This window comes from Salvia hispanica, chromosome 6, assembly GCF_029641045.1.
Source record: "Salvia hispanica isolate PSC_SH4W2 chromosome 6, Shi_PSC_v1, whole genome shotgun sequence".
NCBI lineage: Eukaryota > Viridiplantae > Streptophyta > Magnoliopsida > Lamiales > Lamiaceae > Salvia > Salvia hispanica.
The window spans coordinates 36,431,548-36,455,973 of NC_142697.1; the positions used below are offsets into that span (position 1 = coordinate 36,431,548).

The following is a 24,426-nucleotide window of genomic DNA, read 5'->3' on the forward strand; positions in this document are numbered from 1 at the left end:
CCGCGAGACGAGATATACACCACGGCTAGTGCTCATGGATTGACGTAGTGTCTCCAATGATGAAACGATTTTCCTCTTGTTGAGTAGAAGCACCTCAAGGCTCAAACTAGCTAGTAGTGACCGACGAACTTGACTTGGAGGCAAGAAACCGAGCAATGTAATGCTCCTAAGGCGCAGACTAAAATGCTAGAGAGCTAAACCAAATCACTGCGGCAATGAGGTTACAAGAGCTGAAGGGCCAAAAGAGTCCCCATGATCTCACTCCGACTACTTTCGGCCATTATTCTCAAGTGCCAACAAGCCGGCTCTTGGTGGTCGAGTAGAATAAAGAAACAACAAGTTTTTTAGTTTTCCTCAATTATTCACAAAAACATATCCTTGCAAACTTTTGGTACCGACCGACTAGATTATTCACTGTGTCTCATGGACGACTCACTTGAGTACCAAGAGTTGATGGATAGAGTAAATCTGTAAAAAAAATGTGGGGCATGTATTAGAATTTAGAGGGTCAAATTACAATTACAGTGTTTTGAAAGAAATTGTGAAGGTGAATATTACTATGAATTACTGTCTGCTGATGGGATAATCCAACTTCCATTGTCTATGATGGTATAAAATAGTTGGAAGTGAATATTTAAAACATATACCCCAAATATGAACCGTAAATCGTACTATTTCCAAGCAAGAATAAAAATTTATCTCTTTTTCTCTATTTAAATAATCCTTTTTTAAAATGTTTAATACCCATTTGTGTTCATACCACGCAACGGAGTTTAAGGCGTATATCTACTCCCTATTATAAATTCATTACCATTTACATGATCTAATGTTTGCTTTTAACATTGCATATATTGATATAATGCATGAATCTGTTTGCAAATAATTTCAAAGGAAAGGCAAAATGAGAAATCTCCTAAAATACTAGTACTAAACAGTAATTCAGTAATCGTACATGAGTCGTGGGACACCCTCCCCAGCGATACTAGAAGATTAGAAGACGTAAAATCTACAACAGCACTGCTTCAAAAAAATAAAAATAAAAAAACAAAAAAAAACAGTTAATAATCTTCAATTAGGTTAATCCGCACGATCCGAAACATCACAAACCGGATCCGAATTAAGATCCAAATCAACACTCGGGTTTCCCTCCGATCTCTCACCCTCCGTCTTCACCCCTTCAAAATCCTCCCGTTCAAACGTCGGACACCACCTCGGCGCCACCGCCGCGGTCACCTCAGACTCCGCGCATCGCCGATCTTTCCGCTCCTGAAAATACTTCACGGCCACCTGTATCCGCTTCAGAATCGCGAAGAACTCCTCCACCTCCTCATCCGCCGGCACTGCAGCGCCACCGCCTTCGCCATCTGCCGCCTTCGCCCTTCTGACGTTAGATCCGCCGTCATCTTCCCGTTTTCTCTTCTCCATACGAATTTATTCTGCGAATTTTTGTAGCAGCGGTGGATCGGATCCGTGATCAGGTGAGTAATTCTAATTGGGTTGAATGTGAAAACCTCAATTTATAGCGACGTCCGTTTCAGCGGACGTAGCGTGTGACGTCGTTTTGTGAGGTGTGATGACGTGGAAGAGATTCGTTTGGGGGTATAATTTTGTTGAGTGGCCAACAAATGGGTGCTGTGTGAGTGATTACGTTAGCTTACAACGTCATTTCACCTACCGAGTTTGAATTTTAAAAGACTCATCGATTTTTTTGCTGACTTTTATATTCATACAAGGACTTGTGTCAGTTGTGCGTGACTATTTTAATTGATGAACACTTTTAAAATTTTTAAGTATTCTCTTTTTTTTTTTCGAATTACAATTGATTGTGCTTTGAAACATGATATTTTATGGGAATGCCATTATATCATCATTGAAGGGATAATTTAGTATATTAACTATCTTGAGAATAAATTGACTGGAATGTCTCACTCACTGTTTTCAGCAAAAAAAAGCATTTGAAGGGATGTTTGGTGGGTTTATATGGAGTGGGTATCTTATTTTAATTTATCTTGCACATCTTTTTCTAGTAATTACATAATTCTTTCAATATTTCAATATTTAACATTATCTAATTATTTAATTTAATCAATTGTTGAAACAATGAATCATTCTTTGTTTATTAGTCCCCTAGACTGTTATTTAAAGACACATGTAATTTTGACTCGGAACATATCTGAATTCTTATAATCCTACTCTCTCTGTTGGATGAAATGTTGAAATAATAGGACTTTTTGATATTTGAGCATTTGACTAATTTATACTACTACATAATAAGATTTCAACCGCATGTGACAGTGCATTTGTTAGAGAATGAAGTGTTTCATGTATTTTTGTTGTAGTATAAATTTTTAACTTTAACAAGTTTGATATAGAATAGAGATGCAAGAAATTTTTGTTTAGTTTCAGTCAATGCAAAATTTGCGTTTTATTTTACATAATAACAACAAGAAATATATAGTTCAATTTCTTATGTTGTTCTGGTTTCTCAACACATATAGTATAAAATATTTTGACTCTAATGTCATCGGTTTGATGACTTGATCGTAGTTGGAACTTTTACATTTGACGGAAAATTAAAAGTTTAATATATATATATATATATATATATATATATATATGAAGGTATAAATTGGCCAAATCCATATTTATACCCAACCTTGTCTGTGACCACCATTGACATCTTGCACGATATGTAGCTTATCATTTCCTATAATATAAGAGAATTAGCCGAATTTATAACAAACTCGTGCCTGACCGGCCATGGCCTGTGTGCGCATAATTTATGAATTGGATGAATGCATAGCATCTTATCATATTTGCATGGTATGAATTCAAGTCATATAAGTTTGATATGTATGATTTTACTTCATAGGTACACTGCATACCATAGTATTTGGGATATAAACACATCGTTGTTAAAAGAGAGTGGTGTGAACAATAGTTGTTACGACATCAACTGTTTGCCTCTAGCACTAGTAATAACAGAGATCGATAAAATCAAGAAATAAGAGTTAAATATATTTTGTTTAAATAAATGAATAAATGATGTTTATAATGGTTACATATTAGATATAACTGAAACTATATTGATAATTAATTATTGATTTTGACTATTATAAAATAATACTACTCCATTTAACACCACTAACCCTAAGACAATTTGGAATCAATGGTGAAATTAGGCGTGTATGACGGCATCGGAGTTCCCATAGATGACGTCAGATGAATTAATTCAGGAAGAAAAGACCTGAAAAGAGCGAAAGAGATTTTTCAGCCTGCTCATTATTGAAGAAGACTATTTCATCTATTTGCGACGCAGCATGGGTTAAAATGTAATTTTAACAGGTATAACAAGGAAATACTATCTTTTATGCATGCGACGGTCAATCCTAAGTAATTTGTAAATTCTTAATACTTACGGGAAAAACGATTCAACAATATTTTTTACTGTAGTATTTTACTCGCCTAACATTTAGTTCGTGTTTAGTTGGTTAGATAAAATGATAGACAGAAACAATGCTAAGTTAACATTAGAATAGGTAGAAGAGATAAAATTGAAAACTAATTTTATTAGTACTATGAGAGATGGAGATCTGATCAAATCAACCATTACATGTCAAGATTACATTTAGATAGTACTTAGTTGGTTATAAAATGCCAAGATTACATTAGTATAGGCAGAAGACATAAAGATGAAATGATGCTAAAGGAAAATCAACCATTACAAAGTTATTATTAACTACCATTACATGAAATTTAAAATCTTCCAAATCGCAATTCAAGATGGAGATCAAATCAAATCATTAAAGATGGTGTTTTTATTTCATGAAATTAAAATGAAAATATTGAAAAATAACCATTTTTAGTTCAAAGTGGAGCTCTATATATGAAGTGAAGATGCTTAATATTGCCACATGCTAAGTGGTCCACTTCCATTAATGTCAAAACAAATTTCACATGATTCTGCTGCACAACCTCCCAAACGCTTTGTTTAACTTTCAAAGTCTATGGCTCATTCTTATAATATTTCACCGATTATTGAGCTGTCAAAATAAATATGCTGGGAAACTTAATCTAAAAGAATAAAATAATTTGTTGCGTAAAGTTAAAGAGACAAAAAGAATAAAGAAAACTTGGAGTTTGACAGAATCAGGACACACGTAATTTTTTATATCGTTTTCAGCACGACTTTTTTTACTGGGCAATTAAAGCAATACAATTAAGTTCAATTTAATACTACTATGTAACATTATAAAATATTTCTTTTGTCACGTGAAATTTAAGCGAACGAGTCTCACGCTCTCCTTGATTTTACATAAACCTGGCATATACTCCCTTCGTTTCTTCATAGTTGAGTCATTTTTCTATTTCGGAAAATTTGTTAATAGTTGAGTCATTTCTATATATTGGTAACATTTTTCTCTTTCTTACTTTACTCTCTCTACTTTATTCACTTTATACTTTATTCTCTCTACCTTTTCCTCTATCTTACTTTTTTATCTATTTATTTAACACACTCAATATTTTTTTCTAAAACTTCGTGCCGAAAAGTTTCGCCTCAACTATGACGAAACGGAGGGAGTATTTTCTTATTTTTATAGGTTATGGCGGCCTACTAACAAAACTGACGCATGCATATTATCACGTTTCGTGATTAAAACTGATGCTACTAATTTATTTTCATTTCTATTTCTTAGGTATTACAAAGCATATAGTACTACTTATTATAAAAATAGTTTGAAGTATAGTTTTATTGTCATATCTGTGACCCAATAAATTGGACAAAATACTTTATCATTTTGCAACAAGTACATTTATGGATGTCACTATTACTAATTTACTATGTGGTCCAAATACAAAACTCAAAGATAATCCAAAATATAAATTGAAGGAAAAAAACACAATAGAATCCTTTGCTGGATCCATTGGAGTGGCCGAGCTAAAAAGAAACAAAAACCATTGTTGAGAAAAGATTCAACTATAGGAATCAAATTTTTTTACAAGGACGAAGGTCGAAATAGTAATATATAAGGGAGTCTGTATTTTAAGTGGTAGTAGTTTTTTGACTAATAGAAGTGAGTATATAAGTGCAAAGATGATCAAATTGTTAGGAATTTCTATCATCAAATATATGCGGCCGAAATTACGAATAAAAAACAAATCTAGATTCATAATCAATGTTGTGCATTGAGCATATTACACAATAGTTATGGGACTTACCTGTAGTGTAGATTGTTTTCCACAATTAATATAATCCTGCAAGTGAATCCACTACTTTCGACATCCATGTGCATTGTGAATATGATGCATGAACAATTCCTCGGCACACAGTTCAATCAAAGAAAGCTAGAAAATCTCAGATGGATCATGGTACATATTATTATTTTTGTTCGACAAAGACTATATAATTGTCGTTCTCCATCTTATGAACCTCTCACTTATTTCTCAGTCTTATGAACCTCTCACTTATTTGTCTATAATAAAGAAATATATATAACTGCACCATAAATCCAAGGCCCATCGACTTGCACTTTTTATCTAATTAATTAATTAAAGCTCAATATCCTAATCTAGTCCATATATCTTTCACAAACATGTTAAAGTATATTTTTAATAAATATGGTAGAGGTCTGTATTATAGATTTATAAATAAACTGGAACCAAATAGATTGGTCCACCGACGAAATTTCAGCCCAGACACAAAAAAGAAATCGCAACTTTAAGATTATGGCCTAGACCTATTTTTCACTGGTATGTTCGCTACAAATCTTCGTATAAGCCCAGATTGTTTTTCTCATTTTGGCCCAAATATATTTTAAGAGTCAATCTCCTATTTCCCACACAACATTAGATGTAATATCCACTTAGATTCCATCATCGATTTTATTTTATCGTCATATTCATGATTAATTACTTCTAAGTCTAAAAATCCCTCACACAACTCTTTCTCCCTATACATGTATGATGTATAGGCAATAATTGCATTCATTTGCAATCTTATGTTTATTATTTAAGCATTATCAAACGTGATTATATTTGTTATAAATATTAAATATTATAGTAATTTATTTTAAGACTAATATTGAAGCTGAAATGTCTACTATGATAAGGTTTAGGACCAAACTAAGATGGAACTTCTATGTATGTGACCAATATTTTAGACAACAAATTCTAGTTTAGGAGTAATGAATCAAAATTGGACCATGAAAGCCTGGTCCATGTTCTATGAAAGGTTTCTATTAGGTACTCCATAACGATTTTAAGATGTTGATCACGCATGTGAAGTTATGAAGTGGGCTTATTGGTAGTACGGTAATACTGACCACTTGTGACAATGAAATTATTAGGGGTGATAATATATGAATTTGTTACTCTGCAAATGAATTGTAGCATTAGATACCGAGTCTTTGAAATTATGTTAAGATAATTTTTCATCATCGTTTTTTTATGATGAGATGCATAATTGTCATGTAAAAACCTTTATGTTGCTATTTATTTCTCCTCTACTTTCTGATTTATCTATCTTTTTTCCTTAATTAAAATAGGAGAGATTTGGGCAATAATTTCTTCATTTTTTGAATTTTTGCTTAATTTCCATAACTTTTAACTGCACTGCAATATTCGTAGAATAGTCATAACATTCTCCACATAACTCCGATTGAGACGTTCAAGGTATCCACGCGAAACTAGTTCGAAGAGGAAGAAAATGATATGCATTAATCACTGATTGGACTCCAAATCTGCTGGATAATCGGCTCGAATTGAGGCTGCTGCACCTTGGCCTTTTTGCACATTTTTCTATCTTTTTCTATCATTTATCAACAAACACATCAAAAATATCAAATGTATAACATATGCAATTTAAGAACATAATTTGCATGATTGACATTTAAAACGAGTCAAATCTTGCCCTTAAAAACACGCAAAATCCGTGTATGTCCGATGTATAGGCAATAATTGCATTCATTTCCAATCTTATGTTTATTATTTGCATTTTCGTCAAATGTGATTATATTTGTTATAATTATTAAATTTTAATTTATTTTAAAACTAATATTCAAGCAGAAATGTTTACTATGATAACGTTTAGGACCAAATTAAGATGGAACTTCTATATATGGGTGTGACGTATTTAGACAACAAATTCTATTTTAGGACTAATGGATCAAAATTGAACCATGAAGCCTGGTCCATGATCTAAAAAGGCTTCTAATAGGTTTAGTGATTTTAAGATGTTGATCACACATGTGAAGTTATGAAGTGGGCTTATTGGTAGTACAATAATATTGACCACTTGTGACAATGAAATTATTAGGGGTGATAATATATGAATTTGTTACTCTGCAAATGAATTATAGCATTAGATTACCGACTCTTTGAGATTATGTTAAGATAAAAACCTTTTATGTTGCTATTTCTCCTCTGCTATCTGATTTATCTATCTTTTTCCTTAACTAAAAAGGGTCTAGCAAATGATCATAAGCTTTTTCTTGATTGAATAAAGAAATGTGGAGAAGAATATAGCTAGAGCCTAGAGCTGTTGATGATATTGATGACAGCCTTTGCAACCCATCAACAGAGCAACTATGTGGTCCAAGTCATCTTCTTGTAACCACAGCCATCTTCCTATCCTCTTTAAGATTCAATATTGCTTACATCAAGATATATTTGAGTAATAAGATCGTCGTAATATCAACCACTCCAACCATTTGTTGTTTCATAAGGAATATACTCAAATAGAACACCATAAGGCCTTGATCTAATGACTTCCTCAAAAACATACTTCAACAGCATTAGTTTCCTGATTACTTACAACCTTGACAAACTCACCTTGACAAACTCATTGAATCCCTTTCTGACAGGAACTCCAACTCTCAACTTCTTCCCACTTGTTGGAAACTCCCCACCTCTAGGCACGTTACTAGTTTGTCTGGGCCACAAGATGCCTCGAATATTGTCCTTTTCAGTTCCTTTGAAATCCCACATTTCTCAAACCAAAATCCAACAGTGTTGTCTCCTTTTCCAATCACATCTATGGGGATGTTCCATTTCCAGAGTTTAACCAATCAACACACTCTTGAATTCTCCATTAGGAAGCATCCAATATACAATGCGGTAGTTACAATAGTCCACATTGAGTTGATAATAAATTAAAATCATCAGAGCTGTCAAGGGAATCAAATTTTCCAGATTCCCTTTAAAAGTGTTGTACAAAAAATATCAAACTTTGCTTAAATTCAGACACTTGGTGGAGATTATTTGGCATAGGATTCTCCACGAGTGTTTGCCCCATAACAGATAATGGAAACATATCAGTTTTCAAAAGGGGAAGAGAGATCATGATAACCAAATTATTGCCCTCTTTTGTTCCTCAAAGAGAATCATATCATGATTCATATTCAATGGTCATATTGCTAATCATATTGTATTATTAATTAATACTCACATAGCATAAAAATTGTCTTCCTTCAGAAAAATAAATCGTATTATTACATATATCCGGTTTTCCGAAAAGTAATCAAGCTCACTATATATTAATCCTTTTTAAGTTAAATGAGAAAAGCCTAATAAAATCGAGATTCTGTTATTAAGCATTTGTAGAAATAATTGCGTAATACTATGCGGCATTGAAAATGATATCAAATAGGAAAAAATGAAGGCGATGCATCTGCAGCAATCTGTTGCGAAAAAATTTCACATACGACACATGTAATACAATTATTATTATAGTACTAATAGCATAGTTGTCACTAGTCATCAATAAATCGAGCATTTATGAATATTTAAAATTTACTAATTTAATCTCCATGATTCCATGCAATATGTGCTATTGTCGTCTACTTCACGACATTAAAATGGGAAACGGCCTCAATATACCCGTGTGATACATTGGATAACTGAATAATATGTTTTCAACTCTATTATGGTCGACAGGTGAAAAATAAGTTGTACTACAACTCATAAATTATAATCAATACACAATACTATAATGAATTACAGGGTTCAAATTTAAAGTAGAACCTATACAGTAAGGCAGACAACAGGGCATACATTCATCCAAAACCAATAATTCTTAAATGCGTCATTTTTAATTGGCCTTACTGCCACCCACTTTTATAGTTTAATGCTATAATACTTATAATAAAATACATTTTTTTATATATTACTCATTTACCTATGTTGATTTTATCGCATAAAATTTGTGAACCAATTAGAGGTCGATCCGTGAATTTTCCCCTTTCCTTTTGGCCGCATTTCGCGGTATTGAATTTGGCCCTGTGCTTGTGATTTCAACTTCAATATTCTGCTATGCATCAAAACCAATACTTAAAATTAATCATCTACCAATTTAAATTAATTTTATATTAAATCATTTTTTTAAATATCTATTTCTTATTTTATTAAATTTGTATTAAAATTTTGTATCATCTACGATTAAAAATATTAATAAATAATAATGGATGGAGTGATAATATGTTTTCAATCTGGATATAATTTTGCACGTTTGAAAAGATTGGGATTTACTATATTTATATAGAAATACTTCATTTATTTACCAAGGTTTGATTTGTACCACAAATCGAATGTGTACATATTAAATGGAACACTTTTCGGTATAAATATATTATACACATCCACAAGTCTAAAACTAACATCAAACCAACCATGAGTATTGAAAAATAGCGCTATTAATGCAACGTAGCTAATAGTCTTGTCTCCTATTATCATCCAAAACTTTACTGCTTCAATGTTCTCACTTTTTCTCTGTTGAGATTGAGAAACTTCAAAGTTTTTAGGTACATAATTAACAATACTGTACTACTACTTTTCCTTCGATAGTGAAGTGAGATAACGGTAGTACTTTAACTAGACCAAATTTTTTATAAAAATGGTTTCATTTTCCTCTTTTGATATGTCCCTATACATTTATGATAAAAAAAATTAATATAGTGGGTCATGATTTCCACATTTATTATTTCAACCAATTTTTCTTTCTATGATTTTATCTCTTATCTTATTTTACTAGTTTTGTACTCCATAAAACTCGTGTAATATATCACGAAGGTGATTTTTTGAGAATGAATTAATATAGATATTATGAGATAACATTAGTTGCTATAGATATTAATGTACTATCAATTAAACATGTATGGTCATTGTTAATATGGCATTGGGTAGTTCAAAACGGTGCACTTGCAATTTTTCAGACCATCTTTAGTGTCACATAATCCGTTCATGAATGAGAGTATGAGAGATGGAGTAGAAGTCTTCAATGAAATTTTTTACCATCCCCAATAATAAAATAAAAAATGATGTGCCCAGCATATATTTTGGCGTATACATACACGGACACACACACAGCACACACAGTGAGTAGTCAGTCAGTGCGTTGATTGGCTAAGAAAGACAAGATTTCATGCCTTCCTTAATCCAAAATTAATAATCAATCATGATTAATCCAGAAAAAATCGCAACTCACATGTAAACGGAGAAACCATCCCTTCACTAATCCATACCTATGCATCTGTGCCACTCTTCTTCTATATAAACCCTAACACAGTTTCTACAAAAATCACACCACAAAAATGTCCCTCTCTTCCCCTTCTTCCTCTCCACTTCCAACTATTTTACTATTGCTCTGCATTTTAGCTACAGCCGGAGCTGAAACTGTTCCCAAAAAAATCGGCCATGGCTACCGCTTAGTCTCCATCCAGGAGTCCTCCAATGGTGGCCTCGTCGGCTTACTTCAACTCAAGCAGAAGAACAACATCTACGGCGCCGATATACCCCACCTCCACCTCTCCGTCAAGTAAGTCTCTACAATTTCCCCCAAAATTAGTGGCTGCATTGCGGCCTAATTAACAAATTTCCGCAGGCACGAAACCGGCAGCCGTCTGAGAGTCCACATCACCGCCGTGGAGAAGCAGAGATGGGAGGTTCCGTACAATCTCCTTCCGCGGGAGAAGCCTCCGCAGCTGAAACAGGCGCTCGCCTCTTCAAGGAAGGACGCGCTAACGGCGACGGAATACGTGGGGACGGAGCTTATCTTCGCGTACACGAAGGATCCTTTCAGTTTCACGGTGAAACGGAAATCCAACGGCGAGGTTCTGTTCAACAGCCGCGCGGAGGCGTCGGATCCGTACAGCGATTTGGTGTTCAAAGAGCAGTATGTGGAGATGTCGACAAAATTGCCTAAAAATGCGTCGCTGTATGGTTTGGGGGAGAACACGCAGCCCCACGGCATCAAGCTGTACCCCAACGATCCCTACACTCTCTACACCACCGATATTTCGGCGATTAACCTGAATGCGGATTTGTACGGGTCGCACCCGGTGTACATGGACCTGAGGAATGCCGGTGGAGAAGCGCGCGCTCACGCGGTTCTGCTCTTGAACAGTAACGGCATGGATGTTTTCTACAGGGGCGATTCTCTCACGTATAAGGTTATCGGGGGTGTTTTAGACCTTTACTTCTTCTCCGGTCCCACGCCGCTCGCTGTCGTCGATCAATACACGGCGTTTGTTGGCCGACCGGCGCCGATGCCTTACTGGGCTTTTGGTTAGTTTTTTTTTATTTTCCCTGTTTGTGTCTCTGTTTTCAATCCTGTTTGTCTTGTTGGGTTATTCCGAAATTACCAGTTTTTGATTGCTGTGCATTTATGGCGTATTTAATTGAGTAATGCATAATGTGTTAGTAGATAATAATAATATGACTAAATAGTGTAGAATGAATGTTTATAAGGTTTAATGAGCTAGGATTGCTGATTTAATGATTAGATTGAATTATTTAGAGCTTTGAGTATGGGATTTCTTTTGCTTTGTTTCATATTAAGAAATGGATATGCTTCACCTACTCTAGATTATGTTATCACTAGAAATTTATGATTAAGCTCTCTCTCTCTCTCTCTCTCTCTCTCTCTCTCTCTCTCTCTCTCTCATGCCCATACTAGGACCTTGGCATGAACACCGTATTTAGATGAACATTAAATTCCTTAGTTGAACATGACTAGTTGCAGTTAGGACCACATTTTGTCTGTGACCTATGTTAATGAGGATGAGATTGATTGGAAGATTTACCTTTTTATTAAAAAATAAAAAAGTACTAGATCTTTGTGTAAGTAGTATATTTGCAAATTACTCTGTCTCAAAAGTTCCTTGTGGAAAGTAAAATTAGAACTTGATGGTTTCAAGATTGAATAGTCATAAACAAGTACTATGTGCTTATGATTAGGCGAAATATTTTATAATAGTGCAGAAGCACTTTATTGAATAATCTTGGCTATACATAAATCATTAAAAGGAGACAGGAGTATTTAGCAATTCTAACTTTCTATGTACGTGGAACTATTTCTTTCATTCAACATGTCACGACACCTTGCCCACGTCGCATATTACATCCATCATCTTTATTTAGGCTCATTTGTCTTCATGCTTGTTTTTCCCTCTGTTGCTATATGCTGCATATTTCTCCAATCTGTTTTATGTAATTTTCGTTTTTTTTCCCATAGTTTCACACTTCACGGCATCGTTTTCTTAGGTAGATAGAAATTTCTTGAAATTGCTAGTAGTAATTTTTTTCCAGACAAGTTAGCATTCCAAAGTTGAGAGTTTCGAACTAAAACAGTTACCCATGTGAGAGAATCATTTACTGTACTATTCCAATATATACTTTCTCAGCAAAGATCTTTTGTCCATGACTATGACCATGACCCTCCGAAAAATTATTGGCCCACATAAACGCATGCATTTCATATTGTTTTTCTACTTTCCATCATTCAACACCAATAAAGATGCTCAACACCTCCCATTTTCTAAATTGATATATATTCAACTATCCTATTAAGTACTCCATTTCTCTATTTCTTACATTAATAATATCACCACTACACACAGGAATCTCACCAAACAAAAGGTAGGCAAATGTTGACAATAACCTTATCTTCACATCCTATTTTCCAAGGGGACCATTACATGGGCTTTCTCTAAAGCTGCTGATTCCTGCCCCACTCAATGGGCTGGCTTGATTGACCCTGAACGAAAACTTAAGCCCTATGGGAATGGGCTGGGCCGGGTAGAACAATTTGGCTCGTTTATCTTTGCTCTCCAACTATGCTATGATTGTTGGCTAATTACAACCTTATTGTTAGTAATATTCCTTTTGTTCTTTCTCATTATTAATTCTTGATAGAAGACATACAAACTATTCCATTATTGTCCGATCTTGTGCATAATAGTACTATATATGAACGTCCATGTAACTAAAAAGGATGAATATCCTAACTATTTTTGGGCAGGGTTCCATCAATGCAGATGGGGATACCACAACTTATCAGTTGTAGAAGATGTTGTCGACAGCTACAAGAAGGCGAAGATCCCACTCGACGTGATATGGAACGACGACGATCACATGGACGGACACAAGGACTTCACTCTCAACCCTCACAACTACCCTCGCCCCAAGCTGCTAGCATTCTTAGAGAAGATCCATGCCCAAGGCATGAAGTACATTGTCATAATAGACCCTGGGATCGGCGTCAACAACACCTACGGTGTCTACCAACGTGGACTTGCCAACGACGTCTTCATCAAGTACCACGGCCAGCCCTTCCTCGCCCAGGTCTGGCCAGGAGCTGTCAACTTCCCTGACTTCCTCAACCCAAAAACAGTCGAATGGTGGGGCGATGAAATCCGCCGTTTCCACGAGCTTGTTCCTGTTGATGGCCTCTGGATCGACATGAATGAGGTCTCCAACTTCTGCAACGGCCTATGCACGATCCCGAAAGACAGGATATGCCCAAATGGGACTGGACCGGGGTGGGAGTGCTGCCTTGATTGCAAGAACATCACCAAAACGAGGTGGGACGATCCGCCCTACAAGATCAACGCATCGGGCATACAAGCACCGATAGGCTACAAGACCATAGCAACGAGTGCTTATCACTACAATGGCGTGTTGGAGTATGATGCTCACAGTTTGTATGGCTTCTCACAGGCGATCGCCACCCACAAGGCGCTGCAGGGCCTACAGGGGAAGCGCCCGTTCATCCTAACCCGTTCCACCTTTGTTGGATCAGGGCATTACGCGGCACATTGGACAGGGGACAACAAGGCTACATGGGAGGATTTGAAGTACTCAATCTCCACAATGCTCAACTTCGGCATATTTGGAGTTCCAATGGTAGGATCGGACATCTGTGGATTCTACCCTCCTCCAACAGAGGAGCTCTGCAATCGTTGGATCGAGCTCGGGGCTTTCTACCCCTTCTCAAGAGATCATGCAAACTTCTACTCGCCAAGACAAGAGCTTTACCAGTGGGAGTCAGTTGCAGAGTCTGCAAGAAATGCTCTAGGCATGAGATACAAGCTTCTGCCTTATCTGTACACGCTCAGCTACGAGGCTCACACAACGGGCGCTCCCATCGCCCGTCCCTTGTTCTTCAGCTTCCCGAACGAGGTCAAACTATATGATTTAAGCACTCAATTCCTGCTTGGTAGCAATGTGATGGTGTCCCCGGTTCTTGAGCCAAACAAGACAACCGTGGAGGCCGTGTTCCCTCCCGGAAGCTGGTACAACATGTTTGATCTTGCAAAGGTGATCGTGTCGAAAGAATCGAGCCATGTCTTGCTGCACGCGCCACTGCACACGATCAACGTGCATGTGTATGAAAACGCCATAATCCCAATGCAACAAGGAGGGTTGATATCTAAAGAAGCGAGAAACACGCCTTTCACGCTTGTTGTAGCCTTCCCGCTCGGAGCCAAGGAAGGGAAGTGCGAGGGGAGTCTCTTCCTCGACGATGATGAGCTGCCGGAGATGAAGGTGGCAGCAGGGTCATCAACCTACGTGGAGCTATATGCGAAGATTAGTGATGGCGCGGTGAAGGTGTGGTCGAATGTTGAAGAAGGTGAGTTTGCTTTGGAGAAGGGCTGGATTGTGGGGAAGGTGGCTGTGCTAGGGTTGGAGGGTAGTGTTGCTAGCACGGTGGATGTTGAGGTTGATGGGAATGCGGTGGAAGATGCTTCTGCGGTGGAGGTGAGCACGTCGGAGCATGAGATGGAGGCGGAGGAGGGGAAGAGGAAGCATGTGATGGTGGAGATCGGAGGGCTGGAGTTGCCTGTGGGGAAGAAATTTGCTATGACGTGGAAGATGGGAATCAAAGGCTGAACATATTTTCATTCTTCGTACTTCATAGGAGTATTTGCTGGATAATTATGCAATTAATTAATTAATATCCTATTTGTTATCTTGATATTGAGTGGTGAATAGAGGTTGTGAATGGGGAGGAGATGATGATGGAACATTTTACATCCCACTCCATTTAATCGCTTCAACACTTCATTTTATTCTCTTGAATTAAATGGGAGTTGCCTACAATGTACTTAGTACTATTGTTTAGCGAATGTTTGTTATGGATGAATAAGTACTTGAAATATGGAAATATATCAATTACTAAGTACATTGGCTGCCTGTGCATTTAGCTCTTCTATTGCAATCCTAGTGCTCGCTTTATGCGATTGGCTGCCTGTGCATTTATCAATTTCTTTTTAGGCTTTAGGGTTTAGGGTTTAATTTCTTTTCTAAGTATTTAAGTCAGCATGAAATTTTTTTTCTTTAATTAGGTAGAATCTATTTTTTACTAACATACTTTTTTTTTTATTAATTTTATATTAAAATTATAATATTTTAAAATTTTCTATTTTTAGGAGAGAAATGAAATTAGAGAAAAAAGACTTGCTAAAAATAAAAAATGATTTATATTTATGGGACGAGTTAAAATAGAATTTTTTTTATTTTTATTTTTATTGAGTAGAAGAGTATACTAATAAGTTTCGCATTGAATCCACAAACGCTAGATTTTTATACTCAATAGATAATGTTGTTCCTCAATTTAAAAAATAATATAGTTAAGTGTAAAAATATTTGAAAATTGTAAAAATTCCTTTAATATGATTATAATTACACCATATGTTTATGGACTAATGATGCAAATAAAACTATCGAAAAAATAAATCTCAATTATTTAGGGATCTAAAATTGTTTTCACTCATTGGTTGAAAGATGGGGTGATTTTGCTATTTTATTAGAGCATCCACGGTAGGGAGGATACTTCCCAGATAAATCACTTTTTTTTATATCTTCAGCCACTTCTGATTGTCCATAGCCACAAAAAAAGTTTTCTCAACAATAATGGACCCTTTTATTGGCCACATTTAACATTATTTTAGTTTTTACTTATTTTTTCAACGAATATTAAAATTATTGGGAAAAAAATAATTAGAAAAAATATATAATTTAATAAAAAAATAAAAACTAATAGCCAAAAACAAAATCATTTTGATTGGACTCATTTGCTCAAAATAATCAAAACCCATTTAAAAAAAAAAGCACAAAATTAACCTATATTCTTCCTCATTTAAAAAAGCCCAAAATTAATCCATTCAAAAGCCTATTTTTCATCTTCTCCCTCATTCTTCTCCTCTTTCTCTCTTCCTTTAGAAAACGAAAAAAAAAATATCAAAATTCAAAACCGATGCTGCCGCGGCTCACCCACCGCACAATAGACCGCCGCAAGCACCGCCGTGGCTAGCCGACTCTCGGCGCGTCCTCGGCGAGTAAGTGGCGGAGGGTCTTCCGCCCCATCCCAGATGTCCACGCTGCGCTGGAAGCTTCCTCCACTATAGTTTGTCGCGGCTAAGGCGATTCTGGGGCGTCGCCCCTACAGTGGATGCTCTTAATACCTCCGTCCCCCAAGTTTTGACACATTTACCATTTTGGTCCGTCTCTGAAAATTTGACACACTTCACTTTTACCATTTTTGGTAGTGGACCACATATTCCACTAACTCATTCCTACTCACATTTTATTATAAAACTAATACTTTAAAAGTAAGACCTACATCCCATCAATTTTTTCAACTCACTTTTCATTATACTTTTTAAAACTCGTGCCGAGTCAAAGTGTATCAAAATTTAGGAGACGGAGGTAGTATAAAGTGATAGAAAAAATAACTCATACTCCCTTCGTCCCACATAATTTTACCCAATTTTCTATTTTAGTCCGTCCCACATAATTTTACCCAATTTTCTATTTTAGTCCGTCCCACATAATTTTACCTATTTCACTTTTACCATTTTTGGTAGTGGACTTTATATTCTACTAACTCATTCCTATTCACATTTTATTATAAAACCAATACTTTAAAAGTACGACATACATCACATCAACTTTTTCAACTCACTTTCTATTACATTTTTATTAAAATTCGTGCTAAGTCAAATTGTGTAAAATTATATAGGACGGAGGGAGTATAAAATAAAAATACACCTGCTAACTCATGACGCATCACTAGGCGACAAGTGTCAAGTAGCTAAGACACGTGGCATGGATACTTTGGGTACCACCTAAGATTTTGGCGGGAAAAGAGGGGGCGTGGTGGGGCCCTTCGCCGCATTGGCGGGAACACCAAACAAGCCAAATCCGGGCCCACAATTCACTCTCTTTTTTCCTGCCACTCCCCCTTCTCCTACACTTGCCACCGCCCTTCAACTCGCAGCGTGTGTCTGTCAGTATGTGACTATTACTAATTTTCACTACTTGCCTTTCTACTCCTTAAATTCAATACTATGACCTTATTAATTAGCAACTAAAAATATATTTCCACGCAGCGAATTTCTTAATATGATCATATAATTAGGATGTTGTTAGATTTTCATAAAATTAGCTTTAATTTAGTTTGATATAAATAGTTAAAAAAAATAATTTTAAAAGAGAGTGATATGATAAATTCAAAAACTATAAAAAAAGTGGTTATCTTAATTATCACTTATATGGGATGTAATCAATTGCTAACTAATTACTAATTTCAAATTGAGACCAATTTTCAACTATTAGATTAGAAGATCTTGTGGTTAATATGATGCCAAGTGTAATATATTTTAAATTTAAATAATTATTAATTAAATTAAAAGGGTATTAATGTCAAATTCTATATGTAGTAATTATAACTAACTACATTCTCTCTCCTCAAAATCATATCAAATCTTTAAATTTACGTAACTCTCTCAATTTAAATTATTTTTTCGCAAAAAATATATCAAATTAAAGATAATTTAATAAGGATTCAACGAGATCTCAATTGCATATGTTCCGACGATGTTCGGGTGATGAAATTTGATAAATTATATTTCAATTTTCGTACATGTTGATAAGCAGCTATTTTCAACAAATGCAATAAAAAATCTCAATATATTGTAGGCAAAATCTCAATATTATGCATGTCCAATCTCAATAAAAATGTGTTGATATTCCAATGTCATATTGTTGATATTTGTAATACACAATGTTGATATAAAAAAACACTTACGAAAATTATCATATGATAACATAATAACAATATTACCCTTTTGTTGATATTTTGTCTACTATTTATTGAGATTTTGTGAGCTTTAATCTCATCTACTCATTTTAAAATCTAAGAGTAGAGATTTAGTCTTGATTTTGGATTTGGGTGCTAAAAGCATTAGAATAGGACCCGTCACCTATGTTTTTTTAAAATTTTTATCATGGAATTGATATATACTTATAACTAACAAATGGATCTAGATCTAGAATATCTATTTCTAGTCCAAAAATTGATTGATTCTATATTCTTTTCTTTAAGAGGGTTCTTAAGAGATCACGCCCTACATAAACATATAAAATATTTTTATTAGATTTTAAAAAAGGTACTGGTAAGGACTATTTTCATTTAATTCCTCCTTAATCACTAATCACATAAATCTATTAAACTAATTCCATTTTGCATCTTTCACGATAAATAAAAAATCTCAAATTACCCAGAAGTGACAAAGTAGAGTACAACATCATCAAAAGTAAATAGACTGAAAAATCAGAAGCTAAAAACTTAACGAAGCTAAAAATTTAACAAAGCTAGCAGCATAATAAGTGCAAAGACAGAGTTGGAAAGAGAAAAACAGTAATCAAAAGCATGGCAAGCCATGAACTAACGACGAGAAGGTAAATATAGGAGGTATCTAAAATCCAAGGGGTACAATATTGCATATAAAATATCATAAGGAAGAAGATTATAAATTAGGTTCGCACTAGCTTATACTAGATTTGAAAATTAATCATTTGGAATTCGCTCGAAATCCATTTGATTTAGTATAATTGGTTATATTGTCGAAATACATGAAAAAATGTTAGTACAACAAATTATACTATTGAGTTGCTATAGTTTGTCATATTTATCAGATTCTAACATTTGTTCTGCTATATTCTAATTGAAATTGCGAATCTACAATTCATAATTTCGTGTATCATGTAACAAATCTAACTAGTTTTGGTCGCGGTTTCGTTGTGTACTTTCAGCAATACCCAATAAGATAAGAAATTAGATGATCAAATTCCTATTTGGAAAGGAGTGACATTGAAACTCTAGTATCTGAACAGGCAATAAACTAACGTATTTCATTATTTGTTATGAAGTAGAATTCATAAGTCGATCCCCTGTTAATAGTATTATTCTCTTAGAAAAGAGAGAAAATCCTACGTTAGAGCATCTCCAATGCCGGCTAGCCAACCGGCTAGGCGATTCGCGTCGCTAGCCGAACCATTGGAGTAGGCCAGCGGGAAATCGGCCGAAATTTCGGCGTGGGCTAGCCGATGGCGTGGCGCTGGTGCCGCCATTGTGGCGTGCCGATCGGCCAGCGCTATTTTTTTTAAAAAAATTTAATTCTTTTTTTTATTTTTTGAAAAACTATATAAACGCGATTTTCTTTATCTCTAAATTTCTGTACAAGAGCAACATCTAGCGATGGACAACAACAACTAGCCCAATACAAAATTAAGACCTAAAATAGAAACATGTCATACCGCCGGGCCGGGGGGCTCTCCGCGCCCCCGGACCCCCATGGCAAGGGGGCGTCGCCCCCCTTGACCACCAGCAAACTATAACAGATTCAAGGCATACTAACATTTTTTAATGTATTTTTTTAATAAATTAGTGAGGAGTAGAGTGGGGCGGTGGCTCGTGTGTGGAAGTCCGAATTTTTTTTTATTATGTAATTTTTATTTTTTTTAGTTAATGTACTTTTTTTTATTTAAATAAAAATTAATGAATTTTCTCGTATATATCTCGTAAATTTAATTCGGTAATTTAATCGTAATTTTAATTCCGTAAATGTAGTATATTTTGAATTATTTTTATTGCGGCTGGCCTAAATCTGATGTGGCAGGTGGATTTTTAGTGCTGCTGACGTGGTAGGGAAAGAGAGTGGCTTGGCTATGGCTGACCTATTTGCATTGGAGATGCTATAAGAGATAGAGTCGATTGCCTTAAAAGTTACTCCCTCCGTCCCGCTTTAGCAGTCCCATTGACTTTTCTGCACTCGTTTTGTAAAAATGCTAATAAATAGTTAAAGTGGAGAAATAATAAAGTAAAAAAGAGAATAATGTAGATAAGACTCTTCTCTATATTATTCTCTTTTTTACTTTATTATTTCTCCACTTTAATTATTTATTATCATTTTTACAAAATGAGTACAGAAAAGTCAATGAGACTGCTAAAGTGGGACGGAGGGAGTAAATCATTTAGTTACCAAAAATAATGCGCCTAACTATTTTGCATTCGAGAATTAAAAAAAAAGGGAAAATGGCAATTCTGAATTCTGGCACGTTCATGATCAAGTGCAATTATATCCTCAGGAAGTTTAAATTTCTAATAAGATAAGCCTTGTTTTTTAATTTTTCATTTTTAAGGATTATTTTGTTAAATAAAAAATACTCCTGTATTGCAAGGATTACGATCTGCATGTCAAAGTTAGGTACATTTCATATTTCATATTTCATATTTCATATTTCATATTTCATATTTCATATTTCATATTTCATGTTTTTGTTCTAGTGTTTGAAATTTTACTTGATCCTTGTAGTTTTTTCTAAAAATGCACAATGATTGTCTTTGTCTCGTTGATTTGACATTGTAATTATATTTGTATTTCATCATTGAATTTTTTTTTTCATTCACGATTCACTTAAACATAAAAATTATGCAATTATGCACTTAAACATTCATCATTGTATTTCATTTACGGTTCACTTGAACATAAAAATTATGTAATTTTTTTTTCCATTCACCAGTGAGCACAGTTAAAAAAGTTTAAGAACATAAATTAAACGACTCCTTTCTAGAAAGTATCGATTCAATTCCTCAAGCCAACAATGATAAAATGAAAAGAAGTGGTACCAAGTTTTTTTTGGCATAGAGTATAAACAAACAAGTGGGTAAGTTGAAGCATTTTTTGTGTTCTTATCCTCCATGCAAGTGTCATTTATATTTTCTCAAGATTTATTTGGCCAAAATACAGAAATAAGATGAAGACTCGTTTTCACAGTCAGTGGCACAACCCACACAGTCCCAAATTCCACCCAATAGGTGAATTACGAGGCATCGCACATCGCCGTAACTATATGTTGTGAATTTAAAGTATTATATTAAATTAAATTAACTTATTTAATCATGTCAAAAGAAAGAGTTAATGGGCATATAATTCATGAGCTTTGACTCATCTCGGTTTTGTACCCTATTTTTTATTTAGAATTCACATTGACTGCAAGGTTCTCATGATTCATTTTCAACTAAAAAGAAAAACATAGTAGTTGGGGAAATAATTGCATGACTTACAGAACGATTTGTTGGTTTTTGTAAGAAAACGTATGGTTAATAGGATCTAATTGTTGGTGTGCTATTCGTAATTTGTGTAAAATATTGGAGCAATTTCAGACTCATATTTTGAGCATAATATTGGGTAAAATCTTGGAGTATTATTCAAAACTTTATGGCAATATTCGACATCATTTATGTTAAAAAGGGCGATTTTCTAGACAATGGAGGATCGAATTTTTTATATTCCTTGGTTGATTAAATTTCTGGGTGTTTTAGGAAGGTTAAATTTGAGATAGACAATGCACATTTGAGATAATTAACCGCATCAGTAAATAGACTATAGACCATCTGTGCTTACTATCGGCAATAATGAACTTATCATATTCATAGCCCATTTGCTTTCTTATACTATCTCATTGTCATAAATTACGTAGGAATGCACTAATCGTATTTTATCAGAATTTGTGTCACACTATTAGTACGTGGTTGTAGTACTAATATTGATCAATTTATTATGCCACTCAAACTTGTAACGTGAACGCTTTTAAACATGACAACGCCATACTCCTTTTGAACAAAAACGGAAAATATTTAATCTCCTCTAAAAATTTGTTTTATTATCATTTTCAAAGCCGGTGTAACCTAATAAACGATCCCAATTTTAGAATCAATTATTATATCATTATATTTTCGATTCAACAAAATTATGTCATGATAGATCCATAAATCATGTTTTCTCTTCTCGAGCTAGTGGTGATTTTCAGAAGAGAGAAAGTGGAATTAAACGTGTTTGACATCTTACAAAATCTAAATCCAAACATATTGTGCAAATCCAAATCCACGGATATTATGCAATAAATCTTGACATTTTAGATGATTTTTGAAGAGTTTATGAATTTAAAATTAATACGGATGGATGCGGTGATAGTGTAGCATAAGGGAGCAGCCGGCGATGGGCATGGATGATATGCATGAGCTATGGCATGGTCATCAGTGGGTCATCATGCATTAAATGCGCATACCCAAATATACCAGGCAAAATCTGTATATACGCTAAAAATACCACGCCATTACATTCCGCCTTTTCACTGCCGTTTTGACCACAGCAACAAAAAGTGACCGTCCGATCAGTGAGTGAGGGGTAATAAAACGGATAAGGCTAAAATAAAAGACAGCACGACAGATGTACAGAAATGTGGAGGAGGCTTACCTTTGTTTGTTTTACTTTTAAATTGATTTTTTCTTTCTTGAGATTTGCGTTATTGGTCACTCAAATTGATGTTGTGAAATTTATACATTTATACGATACTTAAAAGGAGAGTTTGGGAGGTATTTAGAGAAATAAGTAGAATGTTGAGGATATTTAGGTAAATTAATTATAATTTAATTGTAATTATTTTATAAGAAAATTTATAAGATTGTTATTTAATTTAAAATTTTATATTAAATTAAATATATATAATTTAAAAGTCAAAACATGTGATATAGTGGAGTGAGTGAGAGGTTGTGATTAAATGGAGTATACAGTTTTAAAATAGGACTCTCTCATATTATTATATGGGCTATAAATACGTGATATGGAGTATTTGGTAGCAACAAATTTAGTCATACACTCAGATATATTTTTATGCAGAATGGAAAATTGTTGTTTTTATTCTTACTATTGGAAGAAGCTTCATATTATATGGGCATATGCCGATTCTTCACATTAACCGGTGATTTTCATCATTAAAAAAATATGCGTTTCAACCTTAATCTCTTCAACAAAGATTAATAAGGGAAGAAGAAGTAAGGAGAAACGAATTACGTGAGGTGAAGGGAGTCTGCAACGACAATGGCTAGGTTAGAATTCTAAAAATAAATTTTTTTTTGTCCTTTCATCTAATGCATGTGGTGTGAATTGTTCGATTGTGTATATTCACGAGTCTCATCTTATGCTTTGCTCTACCAATGATTGTTTTAATACATATTCATTATTGATTTTGTGCATTGCAAATTGATTTTGTTCCGTATTTTATTGTAGTTTTAGGTGAGGTGGACGGCTTTAAAGATGACAAATGAGTTATTTTACCTATGAGTTCTGTTGAAGAGTGACGAATCATGAAGAATTGAAGGTTTTAGTTTATAATGATGAGATTGATTTTAATTTTAAAGTTAATGTAGTTTATAAAGAAGTTTTAAAAATGATGAGTAATTATCCATTGTGTTTAATTCTTTATTGTGAAAGATTTATCTTTCCACTCCATGATTTAATGTTTAAACATTATATTATGCGATTTGTTATAAATTTAGTATGCTTCAATGTTGATTTGTATAGATTTTTGATTCTCATATAACTAAAATTGTTACTCATATTGTTCATTGTTAATGTTGATTCTAATTTTATTTAATTAATTTATAATTGAAAATAAATATTTTTAAAATGTACGTATTAATCTGTGTATAGCACAAGCGTGATACTAGTTACGGAATAACATATCAATTCCTCACCATTGAGATTTAATTGAAATGATATTATTATAAAAATCGTGAACCCTTTTATGAGGTTCCTTTAATTTCCTTTTTATTTTAGTATTCAAATTTCAAAATTGAGACCCGAAATAATCCTTTGAATTTCATGGATTTAATATTGTATATTGAAACAATTGCATTTATAAAAAGTCAGAACTTTACAAATCTAAGAATTTAATTTGACAAAGTAAAAGCACAAGAATTTAATAAAATATGGGAGTATTTGAATTCTGTATTTCTATCATTAA

At 34.2% G+C, this 24,426-nt stretch overlaps 2 protein-coding genes across 2 annotated transcripts; one reads left to right on the forward strand and one right to left on the reverse strand.

The window, feature by feature from the left end:
- Positions 1–902: 902 nt before the first annotated feature.
- LOC148923742 (uncharacterized) lies at positions 903–1,496 on the reverse strand. The gene has a single exon (XM_089060497.1). The coding sequence runs from the start codon at positions 1,423–1,425 to the stop codon at positions 1,078–1,080; it is 348 nt and encodes a 115-aa protein (XP_088916623.1). The 5' UTR covers positions 1,426–1,496; the 3' UTR covers positions 903–1,077.
- An 8,957-nt stretch (positions 1,497–10,453) lies between these two features.
- LOC125205885 (alpha-xylosidase 1-like) lies at positions 10,454–15,457 on the forward strand. Its single transcript, XM_048105059.2, has 3 exons — positions 10,454–10,810; positions 10,877–11,559; positions 13,295–15,457. The coding sequence occupies exons 1-3, from the start codon at positions 10,587–10,589 to the stop codon at positions 15,163–15,165; spliced, it is 2,778 nt and encodes a 925-aa protein (XP_047961016.2). The 5' UTR covers positions 10,454–10,586; the 3' UTR covers positions 15,166–15,457.
- The last annotated feature ends 8,969 nt before the right edge of the window (positions 15,458–24,426 follow it).

Bases quoted from the DNA above. Each gene is read 5' to 3' on its own strand.
- LOC148923742 (XM_089060497.1), bottom strand. From the start codon at position 1,425: ATGGAGAAGAGAAAACGGGAAGATGACGGCGGATCTAACGTCAGAAGG.
- LOC125205885 (XM_048105059.2), top strand. From the start codon at position 10,587: ATGTCCCTCTCTTCCCCTTCTTCCTCTCCACTTCCAACTATTTTACTA. The intron at 10,811-10,876 runs GTAAGTCTCTAC...AAATTTCCGCAG, and splicing joins CACCTCCACCTCTCCGTCAA to GCACGAAACCGGCAGCCGTC. The intron at 11,560-13,294 runs GTTAGTTTTTTT...ATTTTTGGGCAG, and splicing joins GATGCCTTACTGGGCTTTTG to GGTTCCATCAATGCAGATGG.